The 23,578-nt window shown below is 40.3% G+C and overlaps 1 protein-coding gene and 1 long non-coding RNA gene across 4 annotated transcripts in view; one reads left to right on the top strand and one right to left on the bottom strand.

Annotated features, from left to right (window-relative positions):
* The window catches only part of LOC135227059 (uncharacterized), a 122,037-nt gene extending 103,269 nt beyond the window's left edge, over window positions 1-18,768 (top strand). The window contains exons 2-3 of the long non-coding RNA XR_010317337.1: window positions 13,525-13,611; window positions 18,635-18,768. This is a non-coding gene — a long non-coding RNA (uncharacterized LOC135227059). The remainder of the gene's footprint in view (window positions 1-13,524; window positions 13,612-18,634) is intronic.
* Window positions 18,769-18,794: 26 nt separating this feature from the next.
* LOC135227058 (peroxisomal biogenesis factor 19-like) overlaps window positions 18,795-23,578 on the bottom strand; it is a 51,923-nt gene continuing 47,139 nt past the window's right edge. For all 3 annotated transcript variants that reach the window (XM_064266873.1, XM_064266871.1, XM_064266872.1), the window contains exon 8: window positions 18,795-22,926. In XM_064266873.1, the coding sequence (XP_064122943.1) occupies window positions 22,708-22,926 (219 nt within the window). In that variant the 3' untranslated portion in view covers window positions 18,795-22,707. The remainder of the gene's footprint in view (window positions 22,927-23,578) is intronic.

Raw genomic sequence — 23,578 nt, 5'->3', positions numbered from 1 at the left:
GGATAAAGTGGAAGTGATTAATGTTGGTGACAGTGTAGTGGAGGGGGCGCCTGATCGTCCCTCTCGTGCTCCTAGACCTAGACCTCTGTCAAGCTCCCAGACACAAGGGAGAAGGCATGTTGAAAGTCGAAGGGAGGCGAGAGGGGTTTACTCACGAGTCAGTCCGTCCCTTCAGGCAGATCGTGTTGTTACGTCCCAGGCTGCAGCAGTACGCCAGAGAAAAGGCGTGACTGGGAAGTGCGTTTATTCTTCTGATAGTTTGGCTTCAGGAAGGAAGAGACGTTTTTTGGAAGAATCGCGTCCTCTCAAGAGATCGTACATGCCGACCTCGTCCCAGGATGATAGAGTTTACGAACAAGAGGGTTGAAGTAGCTCTGAGGTCGTTTCGTCGGAAGATGAGGACGCAATCCCTATCAAAAGGAAGAAGATTTTTCGTCCTTTAGACGTGTCTAGCTGTGAGATGGGCGGTTTTTCTCCTAATAGAGAATCTGCGCTTCGTAGACGTCAGGATCGCTCACCTATCCGTAGCAGCCAGTGCATCCTCGTTCGCCGCCTCCTACCTCAGGAGTTTCGTCAGGAAGCGGAAACTAAAGGAAGTGTTACGAGATATGCAGGAGAGATTAGCAGTCCTTGTTAAATCCTGGGAAAGGCCAGAACAACCCTCGGTTAGACGTAAGGACGTTTCTCTTCCAGTTAAGTCCTCCAAGAGGACGCAGGATAAACCGTTCCCTCCGCTTTCTCAGGCGGCATTATCTCGTAATCCAGGACGCAGTGTGTCCTATAGGAGGGACGTTTCTCCTACGCTGCAGGACGCAGGACGTAAGAGGAAGAATGATGGACGCATGGTGGACGCAGCGGTTGCAGTGGACGCAGGACGCAGGTGGCAGCGCGCTGATCCGCTTATTCCCGACAAGAGCGGAAGTGCCTTGATAAGGAGGCAGTTTCGCATTCGCTTTCCAGACAAGCTTTGGAAAGGAACCCGATATGGATTGTTTTCAACATCTGGAATTCCAGGATATTTCTTCTCAGGAGGAAGACTTAGTGGATTTTTCGGAGGAGGACAAGAATGTGGAAGCTCCTTCCTCGGATTACAAGAAGCTAACTGAGTGCCTTCTTTCGTTGTTTGAAGGAGATTTTCAACCTTCTGCTCCTTTATCTCCGCTGTCTCAATTCTCCAAGACGAAAGCACCCAAGAAATCTACTTTCTTGAAAATGACGCTGTCGAGCACAGCTAAGAAAGCCCTTCAATGCATAAATGAATGGTTGAAGGAGAAGAGAGAAGGGGGGAAAACTTCATTCGCATTTCCACCGGCCAAGTTAGCTTCGAAGTCTGGTGTGTGGTATGCTACGGGGGAAAGTCTTGGCCTGGGAGTTCCTGCCTCCTCCCAGGGGGACTTTTCTAATATCGTGGATAGTTCCCGTAGGCATGCCCTCACGCAGCCAAGGTGTGGTGGACTTCAGTCAGAGTTTGATCATTTGCTGAAGCATTTATCGGACTTTTGAAGTCTTTAATTTCCTCGATTGGTCGTTGGGGGCTTTGGCACGTACTCTAGAGATTGAAGAACCTTCTGATTTGGATTTACCCAGAAGCATTATGTTCTGTATGGACAAAGCCTTGGGGGATGGGGCTAATGAGCTTTCTTCACTCTTTTCGGCAGGTGTGCTGAAGAAAAGATCGCTTTTGTGCTCTTTCGCTGCTAAAGGAGTTTTGAATGCGCAAAAGTCGGAGTTGATGTTCTCCCCACTTTCAGGACAGCTTTTCCCACCGGACATCATTAAGGATATCGCGCTTTCCCTTACACTGAAGGCTACACAGGACCTGCTGACGTCTTCAGTAAGGAATTATTTGCCTACAAAGGTAGTAAAGAAGACACCGAAGGAAACAAGGACAGCACAGCAGCCCTTTCAGGGTAGGACTTTTTCCCGACCAGCCTTTAGAGGGAAAAGAGTTCCTGCCAAAAGAGGTTCGAAAACCTCAACCAAACAATGAGTTCGAAGTCCTCCAGTCGTGTGTTGGGGCCAGACTTTTAGACTTCTGGGAAGTCTGGCAAAGCAGAGGAGCGGATCCTTGGTCTGTAAGTGTAGCGAAGGAAGGCTACAAGATCCCCTTCCTAAAGAAACCACCTCTCGCTACAGCTCCGAGAGCCCTAGGGGCTCATTACATCGATTTAGAGAAGAGAGAGGCTCTTTGGCATCAGGTTGTCAGCATGTTAGAGAAGGGAGCCATAAAACCTGTTCTGGATCATGAATCCCCAGGTTTTTACAACCGTCTTTTTCTGGTACCGAAGTCTTCAGGAGGTTGGAGGCCAGTACTGGACGTAAGTCAGCTAAACTTGTTCGTAGAAAAGACCAAGTTTACGATGGAGACGAACGATTCAGTACTGGCAGCGGTACGTCCAGGGGACTGGACGGTGACGCTGGACCTTCAAGATGCGTATTTCCATATTCCGATTCATCCAAGGTCCAGAAAATATTTGAGATTCGTGATCCAGGACAAGATATATCAATTCAGAGCCCTTTGCTTTGGGCTTTGCACGGCCCCTCAAGTCTTTACAAGGATGATGGCGAACGTGGCTTCATCTGTTAGGAGTCAGAGTCTCCCTCTACTTGGACGATTGGCTCATAAGAGCACAATCAAAGCAGCAATGTCTGGAGGACACGGACCTCACATTAGAATTAACAAAGCAGTTGGGTCTGATGGTGAACCTGAAAAAGTCACATCTGATCCCCACACAGGAGCTAGTTTATTTGGGGATTCTGATATCCTCAGTGACTTTTCGGGCTTTCCCGTCCCCCGAAAGGCAGACCATGTGCCTTCGGAAAGTGCAAGAATTCCTATCGAAAGACCGATGCTCGGCGAGAGAGTGGATGAGCCTGCTGGGGACACTCTTCGTTAGAGCGGTTCATTTCCCTACGGAGACTTCACATGAGGCCCTTACAGTTCTTTCTGAACGAAGTCTGGCCAAGAAGATCGCAACCAGATTCCTTCCTGTTTCCAATTCCTTTAAAGATAAAGGAGGAATTAAAGTGGTGGCTAGCCCTGGGAAGGTTAGCAGAGGGTACGTCACTCCAGCAGAGGAACCCAGACCTGATATTATTTTCCGACGCGTCAGACGCAGGCTGGGGAGCGACGCTGGGCCCTCGAGAGGAGTCAGGCCCTTGAAACAAAGAAGAGAAAGCTTGGCACATAAACAAGAAGGAACTGATGGCGATTTTCTTGGCTCTGAAAGCGTTCAGACCGTGGATCAGCGGCAAAGTGGTGCAGATCAACGCGGACAATACCACAGCTTTGGCATACATACGCAAACAAGGAGGGACCCACTCGTTTACTCTTTGCAACTTGGCGAAGGAGATTCTTCTGTGGTCAGAGAGAGAGAACGTCACCCTGCTCACCAGGTTCATTCAAGGGGAGAAGAATGTCAGAGCGGACCTGTTGAGCAGGGAGGGACAAGTGCTTTCGACGGAGTGGATCTTGCATCAACAAGTATGCCAGAGGCTGTGGAATCTTTGGGGCAGCCCAGTGGTGGATCTTTTCGCTACCGCAGCGACGAAGAGGTTACCGAATTACTGTTCTCCAGTCACCCGGACCCTCTTGCAGTCGCAGTAGATGCCTTCCTACTAGATTGGACGGGGCTAGACGCGTACGCATTTCCCCCGTTCAAGATTTTAGGAAGGGTAATGAAGAAATTCAGAGAAAGTCAAGAAACAAGGCTGACTCTAATAGCACCATACTGGCCGGCCCAAACGTGGTTCACAGAGGTACTGGAATGGACAGTGGATTCTCCGAGGAGACTACCCACGAGAGTAGATCTTCTCAAACAACCCCACTTCGACAGGTTCCACAAGAACACCCTCGCTCTGGGTCTGACTGCGTTCAGACTATCGAAAGACTTGTCAGAGCGAGGGGATTTTCTAGAGAAGCAGCGAAGGCAGTTGCGAGAGCACGAAGAGCTTTAACTATCAAAGTGTACCAGTCGAAGTGGGAGAGCTTCCGTAAATGGTGCAAGAATCAGAAGATTTCTTCATCCAGTACCTCTGTGACCCAAATTGCGGATTTCCTTCTGTATCTGAAGAAGGAAGTGGGTTTGGCAAATCAAACCATTAAGGGTTACAAATGTATGTTATCTTCGGTGTTTAGGCACAGAGGATTAGATCTGTCCAATGACGCAGATCTTAGAGATCTTCTCAGATCTTTTAATACGAAGAAGGATCGACATTGCAGAGCGCCTTCTTGGAATCTTGATGTCGTACTCTAAGTTCTTAGAAACGGTATTAGGTTTTGAACCTATGGACAGTGCTTCTTTACGAAAACTATCGAAGAAGACTATTTTCTTGGTAGCCTTAGCTACAGCTAAAAGGATTAGTGAGCTGCAAGCTATTAACAAACAAGTAGGATAGAAGCACAACAAAGCAGTTTGTTCGTTCCAGGAAGAATTCTTTGCCAAGAATGAGAATCCTTCACATCCGTGGCCAAGGTCATTTGAGATTTCAGGACTGGCTGATCTAGTAGGTCAAGAACAGGAAAGGGTTCTTTGCCCAGTAAGAGCCTTACGTTACTACGTAGAAAGGACAAAAAGCATTAGAGGGGCCTCAGGTTCTCTCTGGTGTTCTGTGAAAGATCCTACTAGACCCATGTCTAAAAATGCTATGGCTTTTTTCGTAAGAGAAGTCATTAAGGAAGCACATTTGCTTTGCCAGGAAGAATGCTTCGGTTTGCTTAAGGTTAAAGCTCACGAAGTGAGAGCGGTAGCTACGTCCTTGGCATTCAGAAAAAATTTAGCCCTCAAGGACATTATAGACTCTACGTTTTGGAGGACAAATTCGGTCTTTGCTTCGCATTACCTCAGAGATGTGAAGACAACTTTTGATAATTGTCAAACGTTAGGCCCGTACGTATCCTCAGGTACAGTACTGGGCAAAGGAGTTTCCACCCCATAACCTACTAACATGCTAGGCTATTATTTTAATTAGGTTATAGTGTTTTATGGTTATCTGAGAAGGTTATTGCCTGCTCAGTTTATGGTGTAGTATTTTGTTATAGTGATTGTGTGTGGTTCAGGTGACTAACTTTCCTAGCATGAATGCCCGTGGTAAATGAGGGCTAGGATTCTCTGTCAGCAAATTGGTCATGTCCAGTTGTCAGGCCCTTGTTATTAGCTTTCTCAACAAACAGGTCACATCCTAGTTGAGAGCTACTAAGGTTTAGCAGGCTAAGAGGCAGGACCTACGAAGTCAGCTACCTTAGCAGGTAAGGAACCTAATAGTAATTTTAAAAATTAGTTATTTGTTCATGAAACTTACCCGTCAGATATATATATAGCTGTATTTTCTGAAGTCCGACAGAATTTAAAAAACTTCCGACACACGCAGTGGTCGGCCAGGTGGTTAGTACCCATTCCTGCCGCTGGAGGGCGGGTATCAGGAACCATTTTCCTTCCATTTTCTATTCATAATTTTTCTGTCGCCGTGCTGAAAACACCTGTTTTCAGTACCTCCGGCTTAGGATTTTGGAAACTTCATTGCCGCTAAGTATCCTAATTGTCTTTTAATTTATTTACTTGGATTTGTGGCTAGGCATACGCTATCTTAAATTGATTTGAATTTGATTCATTTTTGCATAAGATATCTGAATCTAGTTAAGCTAGTTTCAGAGGGTGTTGTCTGCAAAGATAGGGTGTGGCTACCGAAAGCTTCGGTAGATCCGCACTTGGTATGCACGAGGATTATGGGTCTTGCTTCTTTCTTGAGATTTGTCATGTAAGGAGTGTGAGACTTTGTCTAATTCCGTAAGGAAGACATATGATTCGTATGTACGCTAATCAGTAAACATGTCTAATTCCGTAAGGAAAAAGTATGATTCGTATGTACGCAATTAATCAGTAAACAAAAGTCAGGGTAGTGAACCTGCTAACCTTCCTGAGATAGACTTTATTTTGCCTAACCTGTAGTATGGCCTACGGGTTATGAATATGTCTGCGAGAGGTGATCGCTCTCCTTCATTGTTTGTGAAGAGTGCTACTTCTGTTGTTATTGTTACTCCTAACCCGGTAATGTTGCCTCGGGCCCTAAAAAACAGTGTCTGTAGAGGTTATTGCCCTTTCTCTTATACTCTTTCGATTCGTAACTTAGAATCGAAAGTGCTTGCTTTAGAGAGCAACAGTGAAGTGGCTAAGTGTAGTGACAGTGCCCCTTGTGTAGTGGAGGGTGCGTCAGATCGGCCCTTATAACGCCTCTAGGTCTAGACCCTCTGTCGGACTCCCAGGACCACAGGGAGAGGGCATTTCGAAAGCCGAAGGAGGGTTACGAGAACCCCCACCGATCTGGCGTGCCTATCGGCAGTTTCTGATGAAAATCCCCAGACTGCCAAAGTGCGTGCACGTGCACGAATCCCTAAGGATTGCTTCTCGTCCTCCGAGGCGTCCTCCCCGCGCAAGGGTTGGAGCTCTCGGAAGGACTCGCGCCCTCTAAGAAGCTTTAGAGAAGAGGACGCTTCACGTCCTCTCTCTCGTCAGGAGGGAACGTCAGATCGGCCCCATAACGCCTCTAGGCCTGGACCTCTGTCGGACTCCCAGGACCAGGGAGAGGGCATGTCGAAAGCCGAAGGAGGGTTATGGGGAACCCACATCGATCTGGCGTCCCTTCGGTAGGACCTGTTGACGCTTCCCAGGCTGCGGAAGATCGTGCACGTGCACGAATCTCGAAGTATTGCTTCTCGTCCTCCCCGTGCAGGGGTTGGAGCTCTCGGAAGGACTCGCGCCCTCTAAATAGACGCTTTAGAGAAGAGGACGCTTCACGTCCCCTCTCTCTCATTATGCGTTTCAGTGAGAAGTAAGAAGGCGAACGTCGCCTGATCACGTGTACGTCTTTCCACCGAGAAATATGAAAAAGAAGGCAGTTTCTCTCGCTTGTTTTGACGCCTGTCAGGAGCGTGACGCTTTTCTGCACGCTTCTTTTGACGCTCGGCTTGAACGGGACGCTCGGATGGACGCCGAGCGTCCTCGCCAGTGGACGCCGAGCGCACGACAGGTTTGTCTCCTGGCTGAACGTTTCTGTTGAACTCTTCAAGCTCTTGTTTAAGATTTGAGCCTCAAGAATGTGAAGTTAGCAGTGCTTCGGAGGAAGCTTTAAGTGAACAGACAACTTCGTCTTCGAAACCCAGCAAGACCTCGGGTTTCGTGAATTCAAGAGGTCTCTGTCAATATTATTTTGCTTTTCGCAAAGGTGGATGGAGTTAAGGAAAGCTCAAGGGAAGATCTCGTTTTCTCTACCGCAGTCAAGACTTTGCGATAAGGCAGTTACGGGTTATGTAAAGGCTCGACGTCCTGCACGTCAGGACTCTCGGCAACGTTCAGTAGGATTCTTGCAAAGGCACTCATCAAAATGACGCTCTTCAGGAAAGCGCAAGACAGGACTTCCTTTGCCATACTGCCAATAAATTTTAAGCTTTAGCAGGCATTAGTTGTGATACGGGAGAGGAAGCTGGTTGGAGAGTTTCTTCCTCTTCCCAGGATAATTTTGCAAGCTTTTTATAAAAAAAAAGCCCATCTGAAAGGGTTTTTCAGATGATAGATTTTGTTAGTTTCTAGTCGGGACTACGCTGCCGAATTGAACATCGTTGTTCTACCTGCCGTAAGCCCAGTCTCTTAACAGGATTCTTGCCCCTTCCTCGTTTGAGACGGGAATCGGAAAAATAAAATGCTCGACTTCCTGGATTACGTTTTGTCATTCAGTGACTTTCCCCCATTGACAATATACTATTGTTTTGTCAAGTAAGTGGGTATCCCCTCATTGACAAAATATCTCTTTGTCCCGTAAATGGGTTAGTTCTCATTGACAAACATCTCATTAACTTGATATTGCGTAAGCGAATAAGCTCTTATTGACAAGATTCGGAAGAGCTCTCATTCGTCATTCGCAGACTCGTACAAGAAATAGACTTGTAGACTACGTCAATGAACGCTTATGTCCAATAACATAAGAAGCTTGAGCTGTCTGCTTCGATTCTCTAAGTTTTGTTCATGAAACTTGCCTGTCAGATATGTATGTAGCTGTATTTCCGAATTCAGCTATATATATGTCTGCCAGGTAAGTATGAACAAACTTTATTGTAATATAATATCATATTTTGCCTTGCGTTATTTTCTACTGGTTGGTTCAAGTCATATACGCTTGCTGTAGTTACCTCTTCGGATGGCAACCGAGAGGTCTATTTTCTATTTTTTAAGGACATTTAATCGTTACTCCCTGCAGCCTTCCAGGAGTTTCCGATTTATCTTTTACCGTTGTATGGTAGTGTTATGTCGACACAAACGCATCTATATATTTAGCGTTTTCTGTTTCGCTACAATATACCAGCTTGAGAGTCTCTTTCTGCTAAAAAATAACGGACCTATTTCTTCGTAGAATAGGGTAGCTGGCAACTCAGGCATAAAGTTAAGAGGCGACGTTCGTAGCTGCTGCTGTGACTGTCCTCCAGTCCAACCGAGCCAGTACCAGCTCGTGCGCTGTCACGCGCTGTAGGTTACGTCTCTCTCTCCTGCGGGATTGACTGAATAAATGTATCTCTGTGCTGGCGGTTACGTCTCTCCTGCGGGATTGACTGACTAACTGTATCTCTGCCCTACAATTACGGACTTAGCCTAAGATTGAGGGGATTTCTTACATGAATGAATAAACATTGCATTCGTTTTGCCTTACTATGTTCAACAGAGATATCTTTCTCCTTTCGGTGCTCGTTACCGCACGGTTTAGGACTACGAGTCTACCACAACATTGCACTATTATATGCTCTCCTGCTTAGGTAAAGCGCAGCCTTATTAGGGAAGTAAACATACTGTGTGAGGGAATGGATGAGCTTGCTGGGGACCATTTCCTTCCTAAAGAAGTTGTTTTCTCTGAATAGACTGCAATTCTGACCTCTATTTGTTTTTCCTTCCGGGAAACTGAAATTTTATTCGAGATCTAGGAATGATTCTGAACATCAATCAGTGCGTCAAGTATCACCTGAGGTGATAGAAAGAAGGTGCCGGACATCTGGAGAGGGTTTCAGATGTCCTGGATCATATCTGAGAGAAGTGGAAGCAATTCGGTCGTCCCTCCAGTCCTCGAAACGAGTTTTTGGAACCAGTGGTCCATATCAACTCTGATCTTCCACAGCTCTCTCATATCTTAGGAAGTATCTTCTCTCGGTCCCTGTTCGGGTTTACGAGAAAGAGCCTATTATAACAACAGACATAGAATGTAACGATCCTCTAGAGGTTCGTTACAGGATTGCAAAAGTCTGTACGAATCGTCTCGATCGACGGCAGCAACTATTGACTTCCGAGTGGAATCTTTCTTTAGAAGTAAGTTGAGAGTTGTGGAGACTTTAGGGACGCCCTTTCATTCTTCTCTTCGATATGTTGAGGACGAAGAGGCTTCTTCTTCTCTGCTCCCTTATTCTCGATCCGGGATTGGTACCATTAAACGCCATCCTATGATATTGAAGGGGATGGATGTTTAGTCTCTTTTCCCCTTTTTCAATCGCTTAGGAAATGTAATAAGAGGATTTATCGACGTCACAGGGAGCGACAATGACGCTGATCGCCCATGTTGGCCTTCAGATCCTGGATTCCACAGAGGTCACGTCCTTCCTAGTTCACTTTCCAAGGACTTTTCCGAGAGAGTTGGTCTACTCTAACTCGAAAGGTACCTATAACCTCTCCGCTCTGAGTCTGACTACGTTCAGACTATCGAGATGTTGACAGGAATAAGATTACCGTCTTCCATTTCCGTCTGAAGAATGGGATAAGCTGGCAGTCACAACTATTAAAGAATACGCAAATATGTTGTTGACGGCCTTTGGGCTCAGAGATTTGCTTCTGTCAAACAACAAAGCCCTTCACGATCTTTGAGTTCTGTGGAATTTCGAAACTCGCTCACCATCTACTTTTTGTCTCACCTGTTTTCTCGGAGTCAGACACTCGTGCGAGATCACGCCTGATATAGTAGCCCTGAGTTTCTTGTTGACGAAGTCGGTTGCGTTTATACACCCCCGATGATCGTGTAACATGAGACCATGTTGGACTGTCAGGCATTTTCTTCCTTCGGACTGAATCGCCTTTTTGCTCCTCGCTCCTTTCTCCTGGCACCAGAAGCTCGAGTCAGGAGTTGCTCAGGAGTTGATTCGCTGACGCACGTTGGGTTGCGTGATACACCCCCAAGGTTTGATTAGATTGAATCGCCCAGGCAGTCCAGACACTCATCCTTCAGCGAAGAATAGTGCCTTATGGTCTTCAGGGTACAGCCTTGCTGTCCTTGATTCGTCTGACTGGTCCACTGGTCGGTCACCTGACTTTAGTACATACGGACTGACTGTGCTTGTTCAGATCGAAGCTTTCAATATGGAACTTAGACGTAGTCTGAAAGTTCTGATGTCAAAGCATTCGAACCCTCTCCTACCTGTTAACTTCTTGCATGTGATCAGGAAGGCTTTCTTCTAACCACCATAGATACGACAAAGAGGGTTAGTGAGATTTTAAGCCATCGTCACAAGTTTTGGCTTTAGAGAACACAAGGCGGTGTGCTCTCTAAGCCTTCCGTTGTGGCCTAAGAATGGAAACCCGTTTTGTCCTTGGGACAAGAGCTTGGAAGCAAGGATGGCACAAGTTAGTGGGCAGGAGCCAGAGAGAGTCCTGTGCCCTGTGGGGTCTCTCAAGTTTTATCTACATAAAACTCAAGAAAGTCGAAGTCATTCGGGCAATCTGCAGTGTTCCGAAAAAGACCAGACTTGCCCATATCGAAGAACAACCCTGGCTTTAGTGTTAAGGAGTTCTTTCAAAAATGCTCCTTCATTGTGTTTGCACAAAGATTTGAAAATCTTTTATCTGAATGCTCATGAGGTGAGGGCGCGGCCTCGGAAGCATTTCAACAGAGCATGGCATCCTGAGTACCATGTTTTAGCGAAGCAACTCTGTGTTCACTTCACACTCCCTGCAAGATGTGAAGATAGCATATGAGATATGCTGCTCGCTAGGGCCATACGTGTCTGCAGACACTATCTTGGGGGCAAGAAGTACCACTCATCCTATCCTGTAGAAATGGTTAGGAAGAGTCTTAATTTAGGTTGTTGAGTCGCCGACAACGGCGACTTCTTAACTCTTAAGCCTTAGTTAACACACCTTAACTTTGGCTAGGTTGGTCAGGTGGTGATATATATATTTATATATATATATTTATTTTACTTCTTAGCCCTCATGGTATGGTCAATATGGTCTAGTCACATTGTGGTCACGCCCCCGTTGACAGATCGTCTGGAGTGCACCAGCTTTATAGGTCTCTACCTCGCTGGCAACTCTAGTAAAGCAGAAGCAGACTTGGGTGACAGTAATCACGAAGTCAGCTATGCTAACAGGTGGAACCAAGATGTAAATCATCTGCATGCATTTGTTTCCCAAAATCCTTCTATTCTGTCCCTTCCCACCTCCAACGGTGGGATTCAGCTATATATATATCTGACAGGTAAATTTCATGAACAAAATGATATTGTTATGATACGATAAAGTTTGTTCATACTTACCTGGCAGATATATATAATCAAGTACCCACCCACCTCCCCTCAGGGGACAGTGGAAATAAAAATTATGAATAGAAAATGGGAATGGTTCCTGATACCCGCCTCCCAGCGGCGGGAATGGGTACTAACCACCTGGCCGACCACTGCATGTGTCGGAAGTTTTTTAAATTCTGTCGGACTTCAGAAAATACAGCTATATTGTATCATAACAATATCATATTTTTAAATTATGACGATGTTGCTGTCTATGACCCACCTCCAAATGTGTCAATCAGCTATATATATACCTGCCAGGTAAGTGTCATGCATAAAAATGATATTGTTATGATACAATAAAGTTTTATGCATACTTACCTGGCAGGTATATATAATTAAATTCCCACCTTCCTCCCCTCAGGAGACAGGGTTCAGAGAAAATCTGAGGAAAACGGGAATGGTTCTGAGCACCAGCGCCACGGGAACGGGGTGGCGATCACCTGAACTACCAGTGTACTAGCGGTTGCCGCGAGTTTTGAAATTCTGCCAGTGCGACAAGAGGATAAGCTATATATATACCTGCCAGGTAAGTATGCATAAAACTTTATTGTATCATAACAATATCATTTTCACCATACGGGGATGACGCCATTCATGAGATACTCATAAGCAGATCTTTTAGGTCATTCTATGATGCATTCCCATTCCTCCTCAGCAAAGAGGAACCTGGGGAATTTGTGGGCAGTAGACCAATATAATGTTCAGTCCTAGTTAGTCTGTGTGATACTGTCAGACCTGCATCCCTTTTAAAAGGTGAAGGTTTGTATATCAAGGTTAAGTGAAAATCACTTTTATAATTTGCAATCTTTGGCTTTTTAATAGAGGAGAGTGGAGATAATTATCACTATTGCTTACTTAAATTGTACTTACAATGAAAGATCAAGGAACTACAGCAGATTAGGTGGTACTCATTAATGTACTAGTTGAGCCACATATCACTTTTAAAGTCAACTTATTTGGGATTCACATTCAGAGATAAACTATTTCCACATTATGCATGATATTTTTTTGTTATCTAGACGTGCTTCATATGTACAAACATGTTTTGTGAAGAGTTTTCTCCTGTTTTCTCCCCCTTCCCCTCCATTCGTCTTCAGCATCAGCATACCTTATGTTGCTTTGATACAAGTGAGCATCACTGTATCATTGTTACACTTGCTGATATGGCATTCTGAACTGACAAAAAGAGGCATTTGTAAAGCAGTAGCAAGTATTAGTAAAACCAAATTGTTTCTAAAAAGAAGACTCATCATTTTTATAGTATCTCTGTTGCAAACTGGAAATGGTTTTTGAAGTTGCTGTTGAGTCAAATTCTCTGTATATTTTGTGTTTGTGTTTCTTGACTGGCTTGTCAAGCTTGACATTATAATTAATTAGTTTTTGTGGTGGCCTACTATGAAGGAGAGAGTCGAGATTTTTTCTTTACATTTGTATGTTCGTCAAACTTTTATAACAGTGCTAGTCACTACCACGAGATTATCCTCACCTCACAAGTAAGTTTCCTATATGAAAGGCAATAGGTTGTATTCTTGAAGGAACAAGTGCACAATTTTCAAGGGTTATATTGTTTGTATCTTTTGTAATGTACAAACCATAGCCCTTTTATCAGAATCCTTCCTCAACCAATCCTGCCTAGTTCTTGTCTCTGAAAGAAAATGAAGGGTTAGTGACACGCGAGTGGATGATACCCCACCACTCACCTACTTGTGACTAATTATCCATCTTGTTACCATGCATCAACGAGTTTCAGTCACACATTGGGAATGATCTAAAAGGCTTTCTTTTAATATATATGAACAATACATATGTTAAGGTAGAAATTTTAGGTTTTGAATGTTTTGGTTTTTTGGTCCTTTTTTTAAATAGTTGTTATTGAATAGTGCAGATGCAAAGCTTTATATGATACATGTAGCTGATCTGTTAATCTTTTACAGTTTTATCAGAGAGAGTTGAGTCGCAGGAACCAACGTGGCTTTTTCCTCAGAGATGAGCGACTCAGTGGCTATGGATACAGGAGTGTTGTAAGTACAGTACAGTATATTCTTATATGTAAATGACTATTTTTTCTTATGGAAATACAGTACAAGCCATTGCCTAGTTATGGTTTTATACCTCAGCACAAAGTGGAAACAGTCATAGAAACTATGTAAGAAGGTAGTTGATCAGTGATAAAGGTGTGAGTTTGAATCCCTCATTCAACTGCCATTACTAATGACTTTTTCTCTGACTGCTGTTTAGTGAGGATGTTTTGCTCCTCTCCTGGTATTCTGCTAAGTTGAAACTGTTTCTTGTGTGTTTTGTTAGTTCACTATGGAGAAAATCCTGACCAATGTTGCTTAGAGGTGTCTTGTATGTCCCCTGTCCTGGTTCATTTACATATGAAGAGGGTGCCCAGTGGCCACTTTTGCAGTGAGGAACATTTGGGAGTGTGGGGAAGAAGAGCAAGAATCATTCCCTGGCATCATTCCTTCCCGTCATGAATGAATCTTACCTACTATGTATTAAAATTAGCTTTATCTCTGTGCAGTATGGTGTGATTGGCAGTTTAAAAAATAAAAATACACATGCTGACATGTGAGAACTGTCACTAGTCATCTGTTTTCCCACTAGATGGTGCTGGAATGTTTACATCCTTGTCATATTTCTTCATGCCGACCTGTTATACGGATGGTCAAATCGGCGTTTGTAATATTTGGATGATTTCTGGCTAATTTCCTCTTGTATGGTATTGCGCTTGTTTCTGTTATTGCTTTTATGTCATCTACAACAAGCGGAGATGAAAGCATCAGGCTATATAGGAAAGACTTTGAGAAAACCGAATGTTTAGATTTTTGCAAGGTGACCATGTAGCCTATGTTAGACTGTTTGCTCAGGCACAACTGGCTTTCTTGATATGTAGATTTTGAGTGATCTGATGAGAGGTTGTAGATTTTGTGTAGTATCGAAAGATGTTAAAATAGTTTATGCAGACAATTAGTTAGGGCATACCAGAACCCTACCAAGTCTTTTCCTTTTGTCTTCTGGTGTGGCTTCTTCTACTCCATTAACTTAACTGATAACCTAATTTAATTTTCAATCTCCTGCTGTACCTTCATTTGTTGTGGTTCAGGAGAAAAATAATAATTGACATATATTCTTTTATTAGTTAGGATTTTGATTGAAAATATTAGGCCCTTCGACACCTCTCTCTCATCCGTTTTTTCCTGTGCGGGTTTGGCATCCAACTCGTGGGGAGTTGAGTGTTTGACACTCACATTTGCTGGCTCTGTTTTTCCAATTTTGGCAAGCTGAAATCACTAAACATAGCAGCTTTATACCCTCTGAGTTGGCAGCTTTGGCTTAGTACATGTAACATTACTATTGGAAAGTGATTGTGATGTATGTAAACTGGTAGATTCAAGTTTCAGACGTATTATGATTGTTACCTTTTAACCCCCCTGGTATTGTCCCCAACTGGACGATAACTGCCCCCCCCGCTCAGTTTTCCTCTCTATCACCTTGTGTTTGTCACTTGGTGGCAATGATTCCTTTTCATATAGTGACCCTTCCTCTTCTGCCACCTATTTAACTAGTGAATTGGCCTGGTTATATCACAGCGCTCTCTTCTTGATCGTCACCTCATAACCCTTAAGGGACAGGTTAAATATCACCCCCAGACTGGGCAAACTAAGGTTGGCCAGTTTAACAAAGAAAAAAAAAACAATGGAAAAAGGAAGATATCCAAATGCACATGGTGTAAGAAAAAAATTCTGAAAATTTTATTGTACCTTCATTGGGAAGTTGAAAGTGAATATTGACAACCCTGTGCAGGGCCTCTTTTCTAAGACACTTACATTTTACCAAGTTATATATGTTTTTTCTAATGATTTTATTAGCTCACACAATATCATAACAGATAAGAACTAAAATCAGTAACAAATTCTGAGTATATCTATTGTAAAATATTTATGAGATTTACTGAGATGGGGAGAGAGAATAATTTTTTTGAGGTATTATAAATGATTATTATAATACAGTATTTCTTTGGAAAATTACAATTATAACAGACATACTACTATCATAAAAGATAAGAACTAAAACCAACAGCAATCCCTTGTTATATTTATGGGCAAATAAATAAAAAGATGTCACGGGATAGAGAGGGGCAGTACATTCCCCCATCAAGTCTCAAGGATACTTATTGCCCTCTGTCCTGTGCAGAGCTACTATTGTAGTTGCCATTAATCATTTATGGATCATTGAAGTGATATGAAAATCTTTCCTGCTAAATTCATCCAAATCGTGTGGTGTGTAATATCAATACTCGTATGAGTTAGCCTGTCCATCACTCAAAACCTGTTATAGGTACTCATGTGATGTTGCTCATCCATTTAGGGTCAAGTGTTGTGCAGTCTCTCCGACTGTCATCATGTACCTGTGCAGACAACACTTGACTGTCGTCAAGGTTACATGGTGACATACGAGAATCCTCTCTCTTCACCTAAATACCCGTTCCTCCATCTGGTATTTTCATCCAGCATTCCATGTTGTCATTACTCACATTCTGGCTGTATTTCACCTCTTCCACCACAGTTCCTCCATTTGGATTTTAGGAGTTTCAAGGTTTGGTTGATTGTCTGTTAGTATTTAAGGAAATATGAATCCATTACCTGGTCTCTTTAATTTACTTCTACCTTGGCTCCTGTGAAATAAAGAAAAATTATTTCTGGTTATGGTAGGGTATGTTCTCATGAAGAGACCCTCCGGGAAATCGATGAACAGTCATAAGAGAATTACTACATACCATATATATTATCTATGAAACATGAAGAAGAGTAGCTTTAGCACTAGGTAACTGTAGTTCTTGGGCCAAGGAAGTGAAGTGTGCTCTATGGGTAAGGTAATTTGGCCTAATTGTGAAGCGAAAATACCTTTGATTTCGGTATTTAGTTCTAGCACTACTGCTTGATTACTGCTAGTGTAATACATTTATGTGATTATGTATATATATGTGTAATGTTTTTGCATGCATGTACTGATATTTATGTACGTATATAGATTATACATATAAGATCATTATGAATATTAATCCTGTAGAGTCAGAGTTTTTTTATGATGTGCGAGTTATAACCTCTCATTTTAGACCTACTTCACAGGTTATGGGAGGAATGTCTTTTTCCTTTTACAGCTCAGTTTTAAGTAACAGAAACAGTTGTGAAAATTATATTAGGTACCCCTGCCCAATCATCAGTAGCTGTTTTTGACTGGCCTGTCATTTCTACTTAAGAACATCACTTAAGATGCCTTGAATCAGTTTAGAAATTCTTAGCACTGTCTTTAACGTCTACCCTTAGGGTTTGCCCTTACAACTTTTTTTATTTTTTTCACAAAAATTCCATGTAGAACTTCCTAATTTACTCTTGAGTTCTCACTTACATTCTTAGCAGAAAATTTTACTCTCGAGTTCTCACTCACATTCTAAGCGGAAAATTTTACTCTCAAGTTCTCACTCACATTCTAAGGGGAAAATTTTATACTTTACTAGTATCTCAGGTACACAAGATAGTTTTCTGTCACAGCTAACAAGGACACCACTTTACATTGCTTTCAGTTCTACATCATGCTGACTGGAATATTACTATGATTTCAAATTTGAAGAGGTTTTCAGTCTTTTTTTTTTTTTTTCTGGAAATTTAAGCTTCCAATTATGTTTTACAAGAAAATTTAGAAATAATCCTTCCAATGTTAACTGCTTAAGAACTTTGAAGACACTTCTTTTAGCTCTTGTTGCAGCAAAGTGTACTACTAGTGAGCTTCAAGCCCTTTCTTGTTTTGGGCCCTTTCTTCTATGGGCAACCTCTCTTCTCTTTAATTGCTTAGAGAAAAAAAAGTGAAGAATTGAAAGCCCATCCTAGATTTATGACAGCACCTAATTTAACTAATTAGATAGCAGTGGAACAATGACTGACTTATGTCCAGTTAGAACTCTTTTAAGGGTTTACCTGGACAGACATAACCTGTAAGAGAAGGATTTATCTGTGGTGTTAGAAGGCATATGTCCAAGATGGCTCAAGTCTATGCACAGAGTTCATTCTGGAATTTTTACAAATTTTGGAAATAATCCTCATGGTTTCCGTACTATAAAAATGTTGGATTTTCTTTAAAACCTTCTAGAGAAGATTGAACTGCAGCTCAAGAGAGGTATAGCTGTTTTCCTCATTAATTGCGAATGTTAGATTTTAGTATAAGGTGTTAAGCCCTTAGTCCTTTCATTGTGGCAGGGACTTTTTCTCCTGAACTATCTTATCGTTAGTTGTTAGAAATACTGCTATTGAATTTTGGTTCATAGAAGTGCACCTCGTTATTTGATGGTGGTCTTTAGTTTCGGACGTTTTCCTTTTCTCACTGTAAGGATCCTCCGACTAAACTGAACTGAATATATATAGGCCAAAGGCCAAGCCCAGGGACCTATCAGGTCATTCAGCAGCGCCGAGTCTTGCTACGAGGACCTTCGCTGTTGTGGTTCCATCGACTGGCGACAATACTTACCAGTAAGCACCACACATCGGGCAGGAATGTTGAGAAACTTTTATTCCCCTTTAAAAAAGCTTTTAGTTCACTTGGCTGAACCCTGTACTTACCAGTAAGCACCACACATCGGGCAGGAATGTTGAGAAACTTTTTCTCCCATTTTAAAAAAGCTTTTAGTTCGCTTGGCTGAACCGTTTCTCTAGCTGTAATAACCCACCATCGTTATTCAATATGGTATTCAGCAAACTTTAACAGTAGATAAGATTCATTCCAAATAATAATTTTCATGATAAAATTAATTATTTGGAGACTTTCCTATCGGGTGGTCATGAAGAAATAAACATTCTAACACCATCTGGTGGGAGAATACTAATACCACCAAATGGCATGAAGATAAAGCTAACTTTAAGAGTAGCTAAGTATCCAAATAAGTTTTTCATGAAAATTATCATATCTTGTAGTGTATCACTGAATTAGGTTTTCTCTAATTACATCTTATAGCTTGTAGAATTTAATCCATTTTGATTTTTTCAGGGGTTGGAGAATATTCCAGATGAAGCTGCCGAGTAGACAGTTGATTGTTTAGCTGTGGATCAGATTGGTGTAAATATACAATGTTAATTTAATCTTCTGTATTAAATTTTTCTTAATAAATTAGTTTTTAAAAAGGTATTTTTTGTTACAAAAAAACTGGTTTTTGGTGTGTAAAAAATTTATTTTACACTATTTACAGCTTCAACAATGGTTAAAAAATTTACATTAGGAAACCTACATAAAGCCTATTTTAATGAAATTTTAGCTAAAATATAAATTTTGCAAAGCAAATACAAAGCATCCTAACCAGTCTTAAATTTTAATCTGGTTCACTAATTTCATGAAAGAATGTAAATTACAGTAAACTTTCCCAATAGCCTAATCTTCAAGGTAAATATATATTTATGACAACAAATTTGGTAAATGTAAAGGAGATGGTCGCTAAACAACATAGAAAATGGTTTATATAATGTAGTACAGGTGAGATAAGAGAAATTTACTGTCTTCTGTGTAAATTATTACCTTCATCCCTGAGGGGTTGGTACTAAACAATGTCACACAGCTTCCACAAAAGTCACTTGGGGATTAATGTAAAAACAAAATCAAAAGAAGACAAATTCTCAATATCTTGGTAATTTTCTCAGATTATCTCACCTGTACTGCATTATGTACAACATTTTCTGTGTTTAGCCGAGAAATATTAAAGGATCTCTGTTTAACCTTCTTACATTTAGCAAAGTTTGTCCTATATTCTTATGTTCTTACCTTCCACCAACAAATGACTGCACCATACACTCTACATTTACTGCAGTAAAAGGAAGAATTATTTTCCTTCCATCTTTGCAATACAAGATCCAGATATTATACAGGAAAAGTGACATAAATATTTCCCTTCAATTCAATAAGCCACAAGGTTGCAAGATTTTCTAAAATAGAAAAGTGCACTGGTATATATTTCCCAAGTAGTATTGTATGAAGACAGAAAGGCCATTTAATACATGAAGCACAAATTATAAAACAACAGATGTAGGATTTTTAAGTTGATGGGTCTTTCATGATCAAAACTAAGGTTGATAGGTATTTCATAATCAAAACTAAGAAGTATAACTGACCATAAATGAAAATCTAAATAGCAATTAATGTCAGTAATCATTACAAAAGATATTTCTTTAATCAAATATTACCATACCAAAGCTAGTGACTCCACCAGTTGCTATGTGGTCACACAAAATTTATATTGTAAATTCGAAGCTAATCTTTTCATGTCACAGGATAAAGAAATAAAATGTAATTAATCTTTCTACTATGATAGAAATTTCTCTTGGCATTCACCAATTTGGTGATTTTGTAAAAATATAATTTTATGGGAACAAGCATAAGGAAAGGCATGAAATGAAGATTTAACACTGAAGAAAAATGTTAAAGAACATTCTGATATGATGAAATGAATAATAAAGCAATTGACTAAACATAACAACAACAAGATTACCAATTTGAAAAGCATGCTATATAAAATTAACAGTCTGAAAGGTAAATAATCTGGTAGCCTTGGGAGTTTAGAAAGTCTATGGATTGAAAAAGGTGCTGGAGCAATCTTGAACATAGATTGGTGATGTATGGCACTTATAAGTTATAACAATGGCAAACAAAAGGAAAAGTTTACAACATAATCACTTAAGCAAAGTATACAATAACTTTCTTACTACGTGATATCTGTTATGTTGATTTAGTTAAAAAATGATAAAAATTAACAATTTATTAATTTACACATGCAATTAACATCTCAAGGGCAAAAGCATATGAGGTAAAGGAAGAGCTGTAAAGTTGAATGTTGTATAGTGAATGCTATTTTTTTCTTATCTATACAATTTTCAGATGTTACTCCTGACAATGGTAAGATACTGTTAAAAGCAAATCTATAAAACTCAAACATATCAAATTAACATCCTTGAGGATAAGAGACGATCTTACACCGGTAGGCAAAGGAAAGTAGTTGGTCAAATATCTGATGAAATAAGTATATATTCCCTAAAGCATGTTGTATATGTTGAATAATTTTTACCATAATTTTCTCAGCTTACAATGTGTATCTTTTTTTAAATTTGTATGTATATATTTTCATGCATTCCTTGAGGTAAATTATGCATAATTCATAACAGATAACTCATTTCACATGCAACCATGTAAAGAGGGAAAATCTGATGTAAAAAATTTAATATGATTATGATTCCTCAGTAAATCATAGAAAAACCATTAATAAATAGTAATAAAGAAGTACAATTTGAATAAGTTACAAGAAAACTCTACTGTCTCAAGAAAAAAAGTGGATCAACCCCTCAACAAAATATCCTGAGCTATTTTGTCAATTTGCTTTTAAAATTTTGTACTATACAAAGTTAACTTTTCCATAAATAACCTTTTAAAACTTGGTTACAGACAGCTTACCTGGCTTTTGCATTATGCTCTTCAACTTAGAGACTGCTATATTTGTCCACATCACATTCTTGGCAACAGCACTCTTTCCTTTGGCTTTTGTAGAGTGGCAACCACTTATTTTATTATATACATGGGATTTCTAAAGACAACTTTACCCACTCAATGCAATGTACTTTTAGTAAATTGCTTTGACTTTACATAGTAGATAAAAGTGAAGTTAGACACAATATTTACATTTCTTCCAAACATGATGGTGGAAGATTTATGGACAATAGCATAAGAAGCATAGAAAAAGTTACTTCAAACAAATAAATTTTCTACTAATTTCCTGTGTAAGGATCATTTAGTGAAGAAAATAACACACTTATCTTTATCATCTGTAAAATATGGATGAGTGAACTCTGCATAATCCATAAATCTTTGGATGGTAGATTTTTGTTCTTACCAAAATTCACTTACTGTATACGAGGAAAAAATGTTCCAATGTGAAATGCTACTAATTCTTCAAGGACCTTGAAAATATCTGAGAAAACCAAGATATTTCTAACCAACTACACAGCCTTAAAGGAAAATAACTGAGGAACTACTGTACTTTCATTTAAAAAAACAAGTTACCTGAAGCAATTTACTGATTCATTTAAATGACATTAATACTGCCCTAGTTCCCCTTGTTTCACAAAGCAATTAAAAAAAAAGTTGATAAGAGAAGCAAGAAAATGCAAAATGGCATTTAATATGAAGAGATAATTAGATAAATGTAAAAATCTAAACACAATGTAAAACAAAAATAAAAGCCAAAAAAATAACAACTCATACTTCTTTAACAAAACTCTACTAAAGACTGATATGACTAGCATCTCAAGACTGAACAAAAGATATTTTCTTAAATGATCAAAATTTGTGTATTAATACAGTACTGCTATGTTCCACTAAAAATTATATACAGTAAATTCAGTAACTTGGGCATGTTTCTCAAAATAGTATGTATATGTAAAAAGTCAATGGGTAAATCTGATTTGGAGGAACATACCTGAAGGGCTTAAGCACCCCTCAGCTTTATTCGTGTATGTTAAATACAGAACACCAATATCGATGCCAATTCAAAATTTTATTTTATTCTTTTCAAACAATATTTTTATAAATCATATCAATGAATGGGATTGACATTTCTATTGTGTATCTATTACACTAGAATAAAGATGAGGGAGTCTCGGTCAATCAGAGACATTCAACGGCTGTACAAAGGTTACTTTATGAAACACTGTTTCAGCAAAAGAAGGGTAGAAGGGTGATCATTGTAAAATATATAAAAAATATTCATTTACAATAAACATACTTACCTGATACCCTTGACAGTTTTCCATGTACAAAACAGTGAATGGTCATATACAATACACTGAATGTTCATATAGTACATGCCAAGTTTTTAATACTCATACAATCTATCACAGAGAAAATAAAAATTAAAAGAAGTTACTTTTGTTAAATCTATAAGAACTACTATTGCACACCTGTAGTACAAACAGATGTGCAACACATCTGTGAAGTCTAATAATGATATTTATATAAAAATGTTGAATCTTCAGTCAAATATTGGCTGGATTTGTCCCAAATTTACCAGGTAAATCCTTCCAAAATCACATAATATGACATTGCTCTCCTTCCTGTGGTTGGTTTCCTGGGACACCACCTCCAGGTGCAGGTTCTGTTGGTACACCTGCATCTCCTCCAGGAAAGCCAGCTGCGCCAAGAAGTGTTGACATGTCAGGCAATACCGGATTCCCACTCTCATCAAAGTTAATCATTGGGCCCAGATCTCCAACCAAGTCTTTTGGAGGCTGACCCATTTCTTGCAGCTGGATAAGCAGAGAAAATATTATTTGTTTGTTTGTTTGTATGGTGTTTTTACATTGCATGGAACCAGTGGTTATTCAGCAACGGGACAAACGGCTTTACGTGACTTCCAAACTATGGAGAGTGAACTTTTATCACCAGAAATACACATCTCTAACCCCTCAGTGGAATGTCTGAGAATTGAACTTGCGGCCACTGAGGTGGCACGCCAGCACCATACCGACCACACCGCTGAGGTGCTAGAGAAAAATGAATAACCCCTATCCTCCTCCTGGACAGTACGTATGTCTGGCTGAAATTCCCCATTTTGTATAACTATTAAGTACAGTGGTTTAACCAAACCAGATATAATATTCTCAGCCCTCATGTGGCATGCTTGAAAGATTCTATTCTATGTATATAAAAGTTATCCTTACCTAATAAATAAATAAATCTAAACAAAATGAAAACAAGATTCTCTAAAAAATCCTTTATGAAATTTGAATCCAGACCTTTCCTTGATGCTGACTGAAAACAGGACAACCATATATGTAATATCAAGCTTATTTCATCACAATAATTACTTGTGTATTGCCTTAATTCCACATACAATTAATCATATATGCCTTAATTCCATATACAAGGAAATCATAAGTCATGCTGTAATCATCATCA

The sequence above is a fragment of the Macrobrachium nipponense genome, chromosome 15 (assembly GCF_015104395.2).
Source record: "Macrobrachium nipponense isolate FS-2020 chromosome 15, ASM1510439v2, whole genome shotgun sequence".
NCBI lineage: Eukaryota > Metazoa > Arthropoda > Malacostraca > Decapoda > Palaemonidae > Macrobrachium > Macrobrachium nipponense.
This window is presented reverse-complemented; position numbering and strand designations above follow the sequence as displayed.